The 12,235-nt window shown below is 66.5% G+C and overlaps 1 protein-coding gene across 3 annotated transcripts in view; it reads right to left on the bottom strand.

Moving 5' to 3' along the window:
• FAM222A (family with sequence similarity 222 member A) overlaps window positions 1-12,235 on the bottom strand; it is a 33,164-nt gene that overhangs the window by 5,858 nt on the left and 15,071 nt on the right. For 2 of the 3 annotated variants that reach the window (XM_068911693.1, XM_068911694.1), the window contains exon 2: window positions 9,397-9,512. The exons of the other annotated variant lie outside the window; for it this stretch is intronic. In XM_068911693.1, the coding sequence (XP_068767794.1) occupies window positions 9,397-9,478 (82 nt within the window). In that variant the 5' untranslated portion in view covers window positions 9,479-9,512. The remainder of the gene's footprint in view (window positions 1-9,396; window positions 9,513-12,235) is intronic. 3 annotated transcript variants of the gene reach the window in all.

Here is a 12,235-nt window from a genome sequence, read left to right as displayed (position 1 = left end):
GTGCAGCACAGCTCAGTGCAGCACGGCACAGCATGGCACGGTGCAGCATGGCATGGCATAGCGTGGCATGGTGCAGCATGGCCTGGTGCAGTACAGCACAGCACGGCACGGCATGGTGCAGCATGGCATGGCATAGCGTGGCATGGTGCAGCATGGCCTGGTGCAGCACGGCACAGCGCGGCACGGCACGGCATGGTGCAGCATGGCATGGCACAGCACAGCACGGCACGGCACGGCACGGTGCAGCATGGCATGGCATAGCGTGGCATGGTGCAGCATGGCCTGGTGCAGTACAGCACAGCGCGGCACGGCATGGCATGGTGCAACACAACACAGCGCAGCATGGCCTGGTGCGGCACGGCACGGCACACCACGGCATAGTGCAGCACGGCCTGGCACAGCACGTCATGGTGCAGCATAGCGCAGCGTGGCCTGGTGCAGCATGGCACAGCACGGCACAGCACAGCCTGGTGCAGCGCGGCGCAGTGCGGCACAGCAGGATGCGGCACAGCACAGCACAGCATAGTGCGGCACAGCCTGGTGCAGCACGGCGCGGCGCAGCAGCATGCGGCACAGCACGGCACAGCACGGTGAGGCACAGCCTGGTGCAGCGCAGCACGGTGCAGCGCAGCAGGATGTGGCATGGCGCAGCACAGCACGGTGCGGCACAGCCTGGTGCAGCGCGGCACGGCGCAGCAGGATGCGGCACGGCGCGGCACAGCACGGCGCAGCGCAGCCTGGTGCAGCGCGGCACGGCACAGCGTGCCTGCACCGCTCACCCGCGCGGTGGCGCGGGGCTGAGCCGGGCTCCTCGCCCCGGGCCGCGCTGCCGTGACACGCACGCGCCGCCGGCGCAGGGCAGCTCGGCCTCGCCGGAGCCGCTGCGAGCGGCCGAACCGCGCCGCGGCCGGCCGAGGGGAGCTGGCGAGGGGGAGGCACAGCGCAGCTCTGGTCACATCCATCAATAACCGCTTCTCCCAGAAGGCGCTCCCGCCGGCCAGGGGCAATCGCCCTCCGCCGCTCGCTTTTTCACCGGATAACGACGACCAACAATCAGCTCTGGATCCCCCCTCCCTTCCTGACCTGCTCCATTTTTCCAGCCTGCACTCAATAACAGCTAAATAATTGAATCTGCTCAGCAGCCAAAGATTTGTTTTGAATTTTATTGGAATTTTAAATTGTTTTGTTTCTTCAGTATTTTATTACTGTAAATGGAAAATGCATCGCCCGCAGTAATAATCCTATGGCTTTTTATATTACTCCAAGCCTCTGCTCAAAGCATTATTGGAAGGCCTGGCGGGAATGAGAAGCCATTATAATGGCAGCACAGGCTTATAAGATTACGCCTCCAGCTAAACAACTTTTTACTTTAGCAAATTGGCCACCAAACTCGGTGCGAGACACAGATTTAAATCCTAGACCCCAACAATACGGCGACATAGACTAAATCTTCGTTTCTGGATGGGGGGGGGGGGGTCGCTCGAGCCCTGCCGGGCGCCGCGCGGGAAACTCCTCGCAGAACGCCCGCCGCCCGAGAGGCGGGCCGGCCGCAGCGCCGACGGGCGCAGGACGCGGCCGAGGAAAGAAGGGGAAACGAGCTACACGAAAACATCCCTACTGAAGGCGGAGAAGAAACCAGCGCTCATCAGGCGGCTGACGAAACCCGGGCTGGTGTCAGGCGGCACCAGCTGACAACAGGCAGCAATCACAGGCGGCCGCGCGGCACACGCCGTCCCGGCCGCGCTCGGAGGCGCAACGGGCGCTGGAAAAGCCCAGCTGCTAGGGAGAAGGCGGCAGGGTTAAGAGCGGCGACCCAAGCCGGCCCCGGCGCTCTCGCCGCCCGGCTCGGCTCGTTCGAAACGCTCGCCGCGGCCCAGCGGCCCGGGACCGGCCCGGGACCCGGCCGCGCCAGCGCCACCGCAACGTGTGGCTTTCCTTTCCGGGCGCCGTCAGCCGGAGGCGTCACGCTCCCCGGCAGGGACATACAGACGTATGGAGATGTACGTATCTGTATCGCTCGGGCAAGGTCTCTGGCTGCCCGCGGCCGGGCCGGGGGGCCCGGCGCCGGCCCGGCCAGCGCCAGGCACGGCGCACGCGGGCCGCCGGGCGCAGCTCAGCTCCCGGGCTCCCCTCCCTCTGCTCGGCTCCTTGGCTCCTCTGCAAGGTAAGACGGCGCAGATCTTATTTTTCATCCATGGCAAGCACGACGAATATTTTGCGACAAATGCCAAAAAGTAACCTCAGGAGTAAACCTTCGCCGCGCTGCCGCAGGCAGGGCCGGCAGCCAGCTGCCAGCAGCCCGGAGCCCGCTCTGTCCTGGCTCTCCGGCATCTCAGAAGGAGACATTTTCTTCCGCCCCCTTTCTCTGCGAAGGTCACCGGCCCGCCGGCAGCAGCCGAAACCACCGGGCTGCCGGTCCCCGCGCTTGCGAGCGGCGAAGCCCGGCACCTGCCAGCGAGCTCGCTCGGCGCGCCGGGAGCCGGCAGCGAGCCGCCGCGGGGAAGGCGCCGAAAGAGCCGGCTGCCCCCGGCGAGGGGCCGCGGGCCGGAGGGGCGAGACGAGCTCCGGAGAGGCGTCGGCGCCCTGCTGCTGCCGGCGCGGGCGTCCTCGGCTGCCTCGGGACACGGGAAGCCCTTCTTCTCCCTCCCAAACGCGACCTAAATGCTGCAAGAACGGAGAAATCGCCGCCCGGCTTTGGCCTCTGGCAGCGTCCTTCGCCAGGGAGCCCCGACGTCCCTGCGCAAAGGGCAAAACCCGCTTTGCCTCGGCCTGCCGAGCAGCGAGCCGACCTCACAACGGCGGAAATCCCACCTGTCCGCAAAACACTTGGCAGAAAACAAGCGAAACGCGGCACTTTTCGCTAATACAGCAAAGCCCTGGAGCTCGGGGTCCCGGGAAGCGGCGTGAGCCGGCCGCGCAACGCTGCCCTGGCCCGGCCGGCCCCCGACACCCGAGCGGCCCCGGCCGAAACGCCAGGCGGGCTCCCAGGGCTCTGCCTGCCCCTCGGCGGCTCGCCGGGCGGCGCGGGGGGCTCGGCCGCGGCGCTCGCCGGCTCGCGTCACCGCAGGGCCCAGCACTTTATTACCCGCAGTCAAAGCGTCACCACGAATACCGCTCGACACACACGCGTGTCACTTCCCATTTGTCTCCCCGGCGAGGTAGGAGCGCCGCGCGCCGCTGCCGGAGCTGGAGCCGGCGCAGGGGAAGCCGTGCTGGCGTGGGAAGGGCGTCCCCGCATCCCTGCATCCGTCACCGTGTCCATCCCCACGTCCGTCCCTGCGTCTGTTCCTGCTTCTGTCCCTGCATCCGTCCCCGCATCCGTCCCCGAATCTGTCCCCGCATCCGTCCCCGCATCCGTCCCCGTGTCCATCCCCACATCCGTACCCGTGTCCATCCCTGCATCCGTCCCTGCGTCCATCCCCACATCTGTCCCCACGTCCATCCCCACATCTGTCCCCGCGTCCATCCCTGCATCTGTCCCCACGTCCATCCCCGCATCTGTCCCCACGTCCATCCCCGCATCTGTCCCTGCATCCATCCCCACATCCGTCCCCGCATCCATCCCTGTGTCCATCCCCACGTCTGTCCCTGCATCTGTCCCCACATCCATCCCCACATCCATCCCTGCATCCACCCCCGCTTCTGTCCCCGCCATCTGTCCCCGAATCTGTCCCTGCATCTGTTCCCGCATCCATCCCTGCGTGCATCCCCACATCTGTCCCTGCGTCTGTCCCTGCATCCGTCCCCGAATCTGTCCCTGCATCTGTTCCTGCTTCCGTCCCTGCATCCATCCCTGCATCCGTCCCCGCGTCCATCCCATCTGTCCCCGCATCCGTCCCTGCGTCCATCCCCGCATCTGTCCCCGTGTCCATCCCCACATCCGTCCCCGCATCCATCCCTGCGTCCATCCCGTCTGCCCCCACATCTGTCCCCACATCCATCCCTGTGTCCATCCCCACGTCTGTCCCTGCATCCATCCCCACATCCATCCCTGCGTCCACCCCCGCGTCTGTCCCCGCCATCTGTCCCCGAATCTGTCCCTGCATCTGTCCCCGCATCCATCCCTGCGTGCATCCCCACATCTGTCCCGTCTGTCCCTGCATCCGTCCCCGTGTCCATCCCCGCAGCTGTCCCTGTGTCCGTCCCCACATCTGTCCCCACATCCATCCCTGCGTCCATCCCCGCATCCATCCCTGCATCTGTCCCTGCGTCCATCCCTGCATCCATCCCTGCATCTCTCCTCGTGTCCCCGCATCCCTCGCCGCGTCCGTCCCCACATCCGTCCCCCGTCCGTCCCGGGCGCTCTCCCGCACCCGGCGCGCTCCCCGCAGCCTGCAGGGAAACGAGGCGGATTTGACAGAAGAGGCAGCTCATCCCCCGCCGAGGAGGGTAGGGACGGGGACGCCGGCCGAGGTGCCGTGCCGAGCTCGGCAGACCTCAGGTGACATCCCGACCCTCGGAAGATCGTGGGGAATCCGCTCCGGCTACGGAGGGGCCGCGGGGAGCGCGGAGGGACCTGCCCCGGCGCGACCGCGGGGACGTCCGCCCGCGCTCGGCGAAGCCCCTGCCCCGTCAGCCCCAAGCCGGAGCCCAGCCGGGGCCGCGCACACCAGCCCCCCTCGCTGCCCTCGTGCGCCGACGCGGACACCCCGGCAAACGGGATTTATGCCAAAAAGCCTCAGCCGAGCTGCGACGCTGAGGCTGGGGCGCAGCGCTGGCCGGGCAGGGGGCCGCGAGCCGCCCCGCGCCGCGGGAGCCGGCCCCCCTCCACCTCGGCCTGCCTTGTCCCCTGCCCCGGGGCCGCCGCGCGCCGGGCTCGCGCCCCAAAGCCCAGCTCGGCCGACCGAAACTCCAGCTTAGGCGCGCGTGCCCACAGAGCGAGACGCTTGCAAGAGCTGGGAAACAGGGCCCGGGCGCAGACCGAAACGGCCGGCGCGGCGGGGGCACCGCGAGCGCGGGGCCGGGGAGAGGCCGCCCGCGCCCGGCCGCCCTCCCCGGTCCTTCCGTCTCCCGCAGCTCACGTGACCGAGGGAGAAGTGTTTTTGCAGCGTTTCCTGGAAGGGAAAGTGCAAGTCAACAGCACATTTTGGGCTTGGCAGTTAATTGAACTCCTCTTTATGGCACGTATATAAATACACAGAACCATCATTAACGGATCCCTTCCAGAAACTGAAAATGAAAGAATTAATCTTATTTCACTCATGTGTAACCCCTCATGAAATTAAAATGATATTTTATGGGTGTGTACAAAAGCAGAGCTTTTGCTGCAGCTACTTTAATGAAAATGCCCTTGGAATAAGTAGAATTGTGTAATGAGAAGCCATTAAATGTGTTTTTATCCCATCTGCAATTAAACAGCTTTATCACTCATAAGAGAGCCTCCAGCGGCGAGCCGCAGAGCAGAGGCTGCCGCGGGAGAGGCGCGTCCCCGTGCCCGCGTCCCGCCGCGTCCCCCGGCTCGGGCAGCCGCAGGGACAAGGGGCAGCGCGGGCGGGCGAGCGGGGTCCGGGGCGCGCGCAGCCGGCCGGCCGAACGCGCCGGCCGCCCTTGTTTCAGCCGGCCCAGCCCAGCCGGAGCCGCAGCCCTCTCTGAGCCCTTCCTCACACCTGCCCCATCGCGCCAAGCTGCAACGGCCGTCCTGCGGCCGGGGGCGCAAGGCGAAGCCGCCGAGGCGGAGGGGACCGAGGCGGAGGCGGCCCCCGGCCGGGCTGGGCACCGAAGCCCAGCGCGCCAACGCCGCGTTCGCAGTGAAAGGCGGCGTTGGATGTTAGCACGTCAGACCCCCCTTCCGGTCCTCGGCAGCCTGTGGTGGGCAAACGGCTCCTGTTATCCCACCTTCCTAAAAAGCACCTGCGGAAAATAATAAAAATTAAAAAAAAAAAAAAAAAAGAAAAAGGAGCAGAAGAGGAAGAATTAAAAACGCAGCTCAGCAGAGCGCGACGAACAGGTGGGTTCGCTGCACAAACCTCGGATGCAGCCTGTTCCCAGCGAGGACGCGGCGCCGGGCGCGCGCACCGGCGGCTTCTCCGCAGCCGCAGCCCCGGGAGCGAGCGGTGCGCCCGGCCGGGCTGCGCTTCGCCCCCCTCCGCCGCCTCCTCCTCCTCCTGCCGCCGGCCCCGGCCCGCGCAGCAGCCCAACTCCCTGCCCGGCCCTTTCGACCCGGCGCCACGAACCGCAGGGGAAAAAAAACGAGAGACGGGAAGGTTTAGCGAGTTGCCTGCAGGTGTCCAGCAGCCGCGTGCCGGCAGCCTCGGGCGCCCCGGCGTTGCAGCATCCCCGGTGCGCCGGGCACCGCCGGGGCCAGGGGCGCGCGCCGGCTGCCGGCGTTTTGGGCAGGGCGGCAGCCCCGGCTGGGCGGCGGGGGCAGCAGCCGGGACGGGGTCCGCACCAAACCTCGGCGGCGGAGGGCTTCGGCCGGCAGCGCGGAGACCCCGGGCACGACCGCGGACGGTCCCACCGCCACCTCGGCTGGCGACGGCGCGCGGCTCCGACCCCCCGCCCCGCCGAAACCGGCCCCAGCAGCCTCGGGAGGGGGCAGGAGCCCCTCCAGCGGCTGGGGGCGGGGGGCGAGCGACGGGCGCGGACCGCCGGCTGGTGCCAGACCTCCGGGAAACGAGGGCTGCATCGCCGCCGGGCACGGTCCGGCCTCGGCAGGGCGGCCGCGGAGCAACGGGGCTGGGGCGCCGGCGTCGGGCCGGGGTCTCCGCGCGCCGTTCGCTCCCGGCTGCCGCAGCCGCCGCTGCTCGTTGGTGCCGAGCGTCTCCAGGACATCCAGCCCTCTCTTCCCAAGCCGCTGGTTTCCAGCCGCAGGCAGCTGGGAACATCTCCGTCCTCAAGCCGGGCTTTAAACCCCCGCCGGGCATGGCTGATGCCCTCCGCCCCGGCTGGCCGGCGGGGCCGGCGGCGCGCGGAGAAGGCAGAAGCGGCGTGTCGTCCCCCCCGTCACCGCCGGGCACGAGGCTCCTTTTTCCGTCCAGCCCGGAGCCGCCGACTCGCCTGCGCCCAAAATTGAGCCAGTACCCTAAAAACCACGGGCTCCGACCTGCCGAGCCAGCCCGCCAGCCGGCTGCCAGCCTGTCAGCAGGGACCCGTCCTCAAACGTCGGATGGGTTTATTTTCCAGACCGGGAGGGTGCTTTGCCCGCCGTGAGCCCGCGCTGAGTATTGATCGCCCCCAATTAGAGCGGCGCGTTTCCTGGCCGGCCGCAGCCCCGCGCCGGCCCCGGCTGCCGCCGAGCCCCGAGGAGGGCGCGTACGAAGTAACGTTTAATTAAATATAAGCCATTGCTACATTACTGCGGAGAGCAGGAGCAGCAAAGAGTTTGGCCAAGCTGAGAGCGGTATTATTTGATTTATAATTTAAATAAAGCCCAGGATTCCTGTAATGCACACAGAATAAAATCAAAAGGGACCAGCCTGCCGGAGCTAATTGGATGTGATGTTTTCCTGAGGACGCGTCTTTTCCAGAGGCTCCGGCTGCTCGGCTGGCGGCGGCCCGGAGCGGGAGCAGGCAGAGGAGCCGCCGCGAGCGGCGCAGCGGCCCGGGGGGGAAGGCAGCGAGGGGCAGAGCCCGGGGGGACGGCACCCGTCCGGAGACGCCGCTCCCAGCACGGCCGGGAAAATCGCTCAGCTCACCTTTTACGTGAAATTAATACAAAAATTAATCAGCGGCGCGGGCAGGATAATAGGATTTCACAGCGGTGCCGGGCCAGACGGCCAACGCGCCGAGAGCCAGACTCATTTAAAATCGACAGCAACAATGCCAGAGGACAGAAATAAGACCCATAAAGATAATTACTGAGATACTCAGGAGCAAATTAAGTAATCAGAGGCACTTCTAAATTGTGTCGCGTTTTGAGAGAACGCTATCTTTTCCGCTTACCTAGGCAGGCGGGCAGGAGGCTCGGCCCCGCGCGGCCGCAGCTGCCGTCGCTACGGGAGGGCAAACCGTACTCGGGACCAGATGCGTGGCCCCGAATGTCACCTGCAATTTAATTTGAACTAGCAGGAGGCAGGGAGGAGAGAGACACGCCGCATTTTCCCATAACGAGCGGAAACATACGGTCAGCTAAACGTTGATGAAGGTGAGCCGGCCGGCGGCGCGGCGGGCTGCAAGCAGCCGGCAAGGGGGGGTCCCTTGCCGGGGTGCCGGTCCGCCCGGCCCTGCCCCGAGGGATGCGGGTGCCGTCGGCCAAGATTGCAAATCTCCGCGCGTCTCCCGCGCCCGCCGCCCTCCGGGTGCGCTGCCACCCGCCCCGTTGGCGTCCCGCAGCCCCGCTCACCCGCGCCTGGCTCCCAAAGCCACCTCGGTGGGTCCGCGTCCCCTCTGCGAGGGTGGGCGGCACGCCGGGCAGCGCCCCCTCCCGGCTCCGAGCCCCTGCGCCGAGGCGCCCGGACAAACCTCGTCCGCTCAGCCGGCGGGCACGGGGCAACGAGGGAGCCGCCGAGCCGCCGCCGCGTCTCTTTGCAAACCCGCCGAGACCGGCACGGACCCCAAAACCGAACGGGTTTCCAGAAACGCAACCCGCCGGCGGCGAGCCCCGGCCGAGCCTCGTCCGCAAGACGCTGCCGGCGAGCGCCGGGCTCGCTCGGGCGCCCGGGCGGAGGGCAGAAACGTCTCGGGCGAACCGCAGATCATTACGCAGCTGCCCGGGGCCGTCACGCACTAACAAGCGGAGCTCGAGCAGCCGATTTGTCTTCAGCCCGAAATGTTTAAAAATCCAACTGAGACCAGCAGAAAAATATCCACTCCCCTCTCTAAAACACACATTCATCACTCGAGAATCTTAATGCGCCTTTCCCAGCCGGGGAGGTCAAACACGCCTGCCTAAAGCAGGCTCATTAAATATACATTTAATCATGGTTTGGATTGAGAGACAAAGGCTGGGAGAGACAGGTGCTTTACTGGAGTGACCTTTTGGAACCCATTTTCATGTAACTAGTTTACAGCTTATCTGAAAGGCCAGCTCATCAGGAGCGGCGCGCTACGCGAACCTGGGAAAGTAATTATGGGGGGGAAGGGAAGGGAAGGGGAGGGGAGGAGGAGGAGGAGGAGGAACGGGAGAGGTTTGGGAGGCTCCGGAGCAGGTGACGGGCGCATTGTCTGCCGCGGCTCTTTGTAGACCTCCGCGCAGAATTTTCTGAAGTTCGACTTATCAACCGAAGCAACCCGATTTAATTTGCTTATCTTGTCTCCTTCCTTCTCCCGCCTCCCCCCCCCCCCCCCCCCCGCTTCTCCTGCTCTTTTTAATTATCGGTTAAATAAATGTCTTCTTCAATAAGACAAGAAGCATCAAAGCAGCACGCAGGCAAGCGGGGCGGGAGCGGGGAGCGGGCCGGCCGCCGGCTCGGCCCCTTCTCCGCGAGGCCGAGCCGCCGCGCGCCACCTCGCACTTACACTTGCGCGGCTCCAGGCTCTTGCCGGGACAGGCGAGGTGCTGGGCCGCCGGGTTCTGGGTCCGCTGCAGACACGCCAACATGGTCCAGGCGCCCCGGCGGGCCGCGCCGCCGCCGCTGCGGAGAGAAGAAACGCCGAGTGAGCCCGGGGTGCCGGGGCCGGCGGCCCGGCGTCACGCAGCCCTCCGCCCGCCCGGGGCGCGAGGCTGGGCAAAGTCTGCAGCAGCAGGAGGAGGACGGGAGCAGAGGGGAGCCTGGGAGCTCCTGGGACCGACCACGAGCGCTCAGGCTGCTCGCGGGCCTTTGCTCTTTTAAAGATAAAGAGATAACTATGAAAGCCTTAAATAAATATGAACGCATATAAAATAAATATGAACATCTCAGCGGGCGATTCCTGGTGACTGCAAAGCTTTCCGCTCTTGCTACAGAAAAATGAACACCTCTCCATCCTCCTTTCCATCCAGCACGCGGCCCTGCGTGGACGCAGGTCCAAACGGTGGCCGTGAGCACCCTGCAAGGCTGCGAGTACCCTGCAAGGGCCACGAGCACGCTGCAAGGGCCACGAGCATCCTGCAAGGGCCACGAGCATCCTGCAAGGCTGCGAGCACCCTGCAGGGACCACGAGCACCCTGCAAGGGCCACGAGCATCCTGCAAGGCTGCGAGCACGCTGCAAGGGCCACGAGCACGCTGCAAGGGCCACGAGCATCCTGCAAGGCTGCGAGCACCCTGCAGGGACCACGAGCACGCTGCAAGGGCCACGAGCATCCTGCAAGGCTGCGAGCACCCTGCAAGGGCCACGAGCACGCTGCAAGGGCCACGAGCATCCTGCAAGGCTGCGAGCACCCTGCAGGGACCACAAGCACCCTGCAAGGGCCACGAGCACGCTGCAAGGGCCACGAGCATCCTGCAGGGACCACGAGCACCCTGCAAGGGCCACGAGCACCCTGCAAGGGCCACGAGCATCCTGCAGGGACCACGACCACCCCGCAAGGGCCACAAGCACCCTGCAAGGGCCACGAGCACCCTGCAGGGACCATGAGCACCTTACAAGGGCCACGAACATCCTACAAGGGCCACGAGCACCCTGCAGGGACCACGAGCACCCTGCAAGGGCCACGACCACCCTGCAGGGATCACGAGCACCCTGCAAGGGCCATGAACATCCCACAAGGGCCACGTGACCCCGCAGGGACCACAAACACCCTGCAAGGCTCATGAACATCCTACAAGGGCCACGAGCACCCTGCAGGGACCACGAGCACCCCACAAGGATCATGAACAACCTGCAAGGGCCACAAACATCCTGCAGGGACCGCGAGCACCCTGCAACGGCCTCCTGCCCATCCCAGGCTGGTTGCCCAAGCGCCAGGGGAAGAGGCGGCTCCTGTGCCAACCGCTACCCAGTGCCTCCAACCCAACCTGGTCCTCGTCCTCCAGCTCCTTCCAGCCACCAAGCAAAGCCCCAACGCGGCCAAGCTCGGCAGCAAAACGCGACGGCGCTGGCCGCACCGTGGCAGCGCCCAGCCCGCGGCCCGCCTGCCCCCGAGCCCCTCGCCGGGGAGCCGCGGCCCGGCGGCGCCCGCGGCCAGCTCAGCGCCCGCCGCTCGGTCCGACGAGAGCCAACGGCTGCCGCCAGCTGGAAGCAGGTTTGGAGAGGGCTGTCGAAGCGGTGAGGACCGGGGCTAAGGCACGGCGCCGGCTGCAGGCGCCGCTACGCTGAGGGTCGCCCCCTTCGCCGGCGCGCTGGAAAGTCTCCCGCGGTCCATCGCAAAGCGCCGGACTCTTCCGCCGCTCGCCAGCCGTTCGCATCCCAGCAGAGACCAAACCCGCCGGCTCCGACCAACGCCGGGAAAAGACGGCGCTCAAATCCCCCTCGGGGTCCTGGGATCCGTCGCCAGCGCTCAGCTAGCATCAACACCCGCTCGACGAAAGCTGCAGGGGTCACGCCAAAGTCATCGCAGCCGCCGCCGGGCTAATTGTACATCCTTCAGGAGCCTCCGCGGAGCCTCCTAGTTCCTCCTGAGGCGCTCCGGCGGCTTCGGCTCGCTCCGGGAACGCCACTTCCTTCGGCAGCAGGGCAAGCAGACGCCGACCGGAAGCGTAAGAAAACCAGGCGGTGGTCTGCGTCCTCTGGAGTCGGGGTCCCCCTCCGTCGCCCTGCCCGGGCGGACACGTCCCGGCGGCTGGCTGCCGGCGCGGCGCGGGAAGCTCCGGAGCGCCCGGCTGCCGCGGGGCCCGGCGCGGCCGGCAGCTCCCGGCGCACCCGGCGTCCGCCCCGACGGCCGGGGACCGGCTCACGGTCGTGTCGGAGCGACGAGAGCGCTACCTTTCCCCCCGCACGCGACGGGCCGGCGGTCTCGGAAGGGGAAGGCTGGAGGGGCGGCACGGCACAGCGTGGCATGGCACAGCACGGCACGGCACGGCACGGCACGGCACGGCACAGCACGGCACGGCACGGCACGGCACGGGCACGGGCACGGCACGGCACGGCACAGCACAGCACAGCACAGGATGGCACAGCACAGCACGGCGCGGGATGGCGCAGCACAACACGGCACGGCACGGCACGGCACGGCACGGCACGGCACGGCACGGCACGGCACGGCGTGGGATGCGGCGCGGGGCCGGCACAGCCCTTCCCACCCCTCCAGCCGCTCCGGCTGCAAAGTTTGGGAAACGCGAGAGACCTGTCTGAGGAGCAGGAGGGGAGGAGGAAGTCATCTAATACCAAGCAGGTGTCTGGAGAACCCAAATTGTGCTGTTTTCTCCTAATAATGAAGTATTCATGAGTAAAAGCCTTTTCCACTACTTTCTTAAGATACTAATTTCACAACAAGCG

The sequence above is a fragment of the Struthio camelus genome, chromosome 17 (assembly GCF_040807025.1).
Source record: "Struthio camelus isolate bStrCam1 chromosome 17, bStrCam1.hap1, whole genome shotgun sequence".
Classification (NCBI taxonomy): domain Eukaryota; kingdom Metazoa; phylum Chordata; class Aves; order Struthioniformes; family Struthionidae; genus Struthio; species Struthio camelus.
Note: the sequence above shows the minus strand (reverse complement) of the source record. Positions and strands in the feature narration are given on the sequence as shown.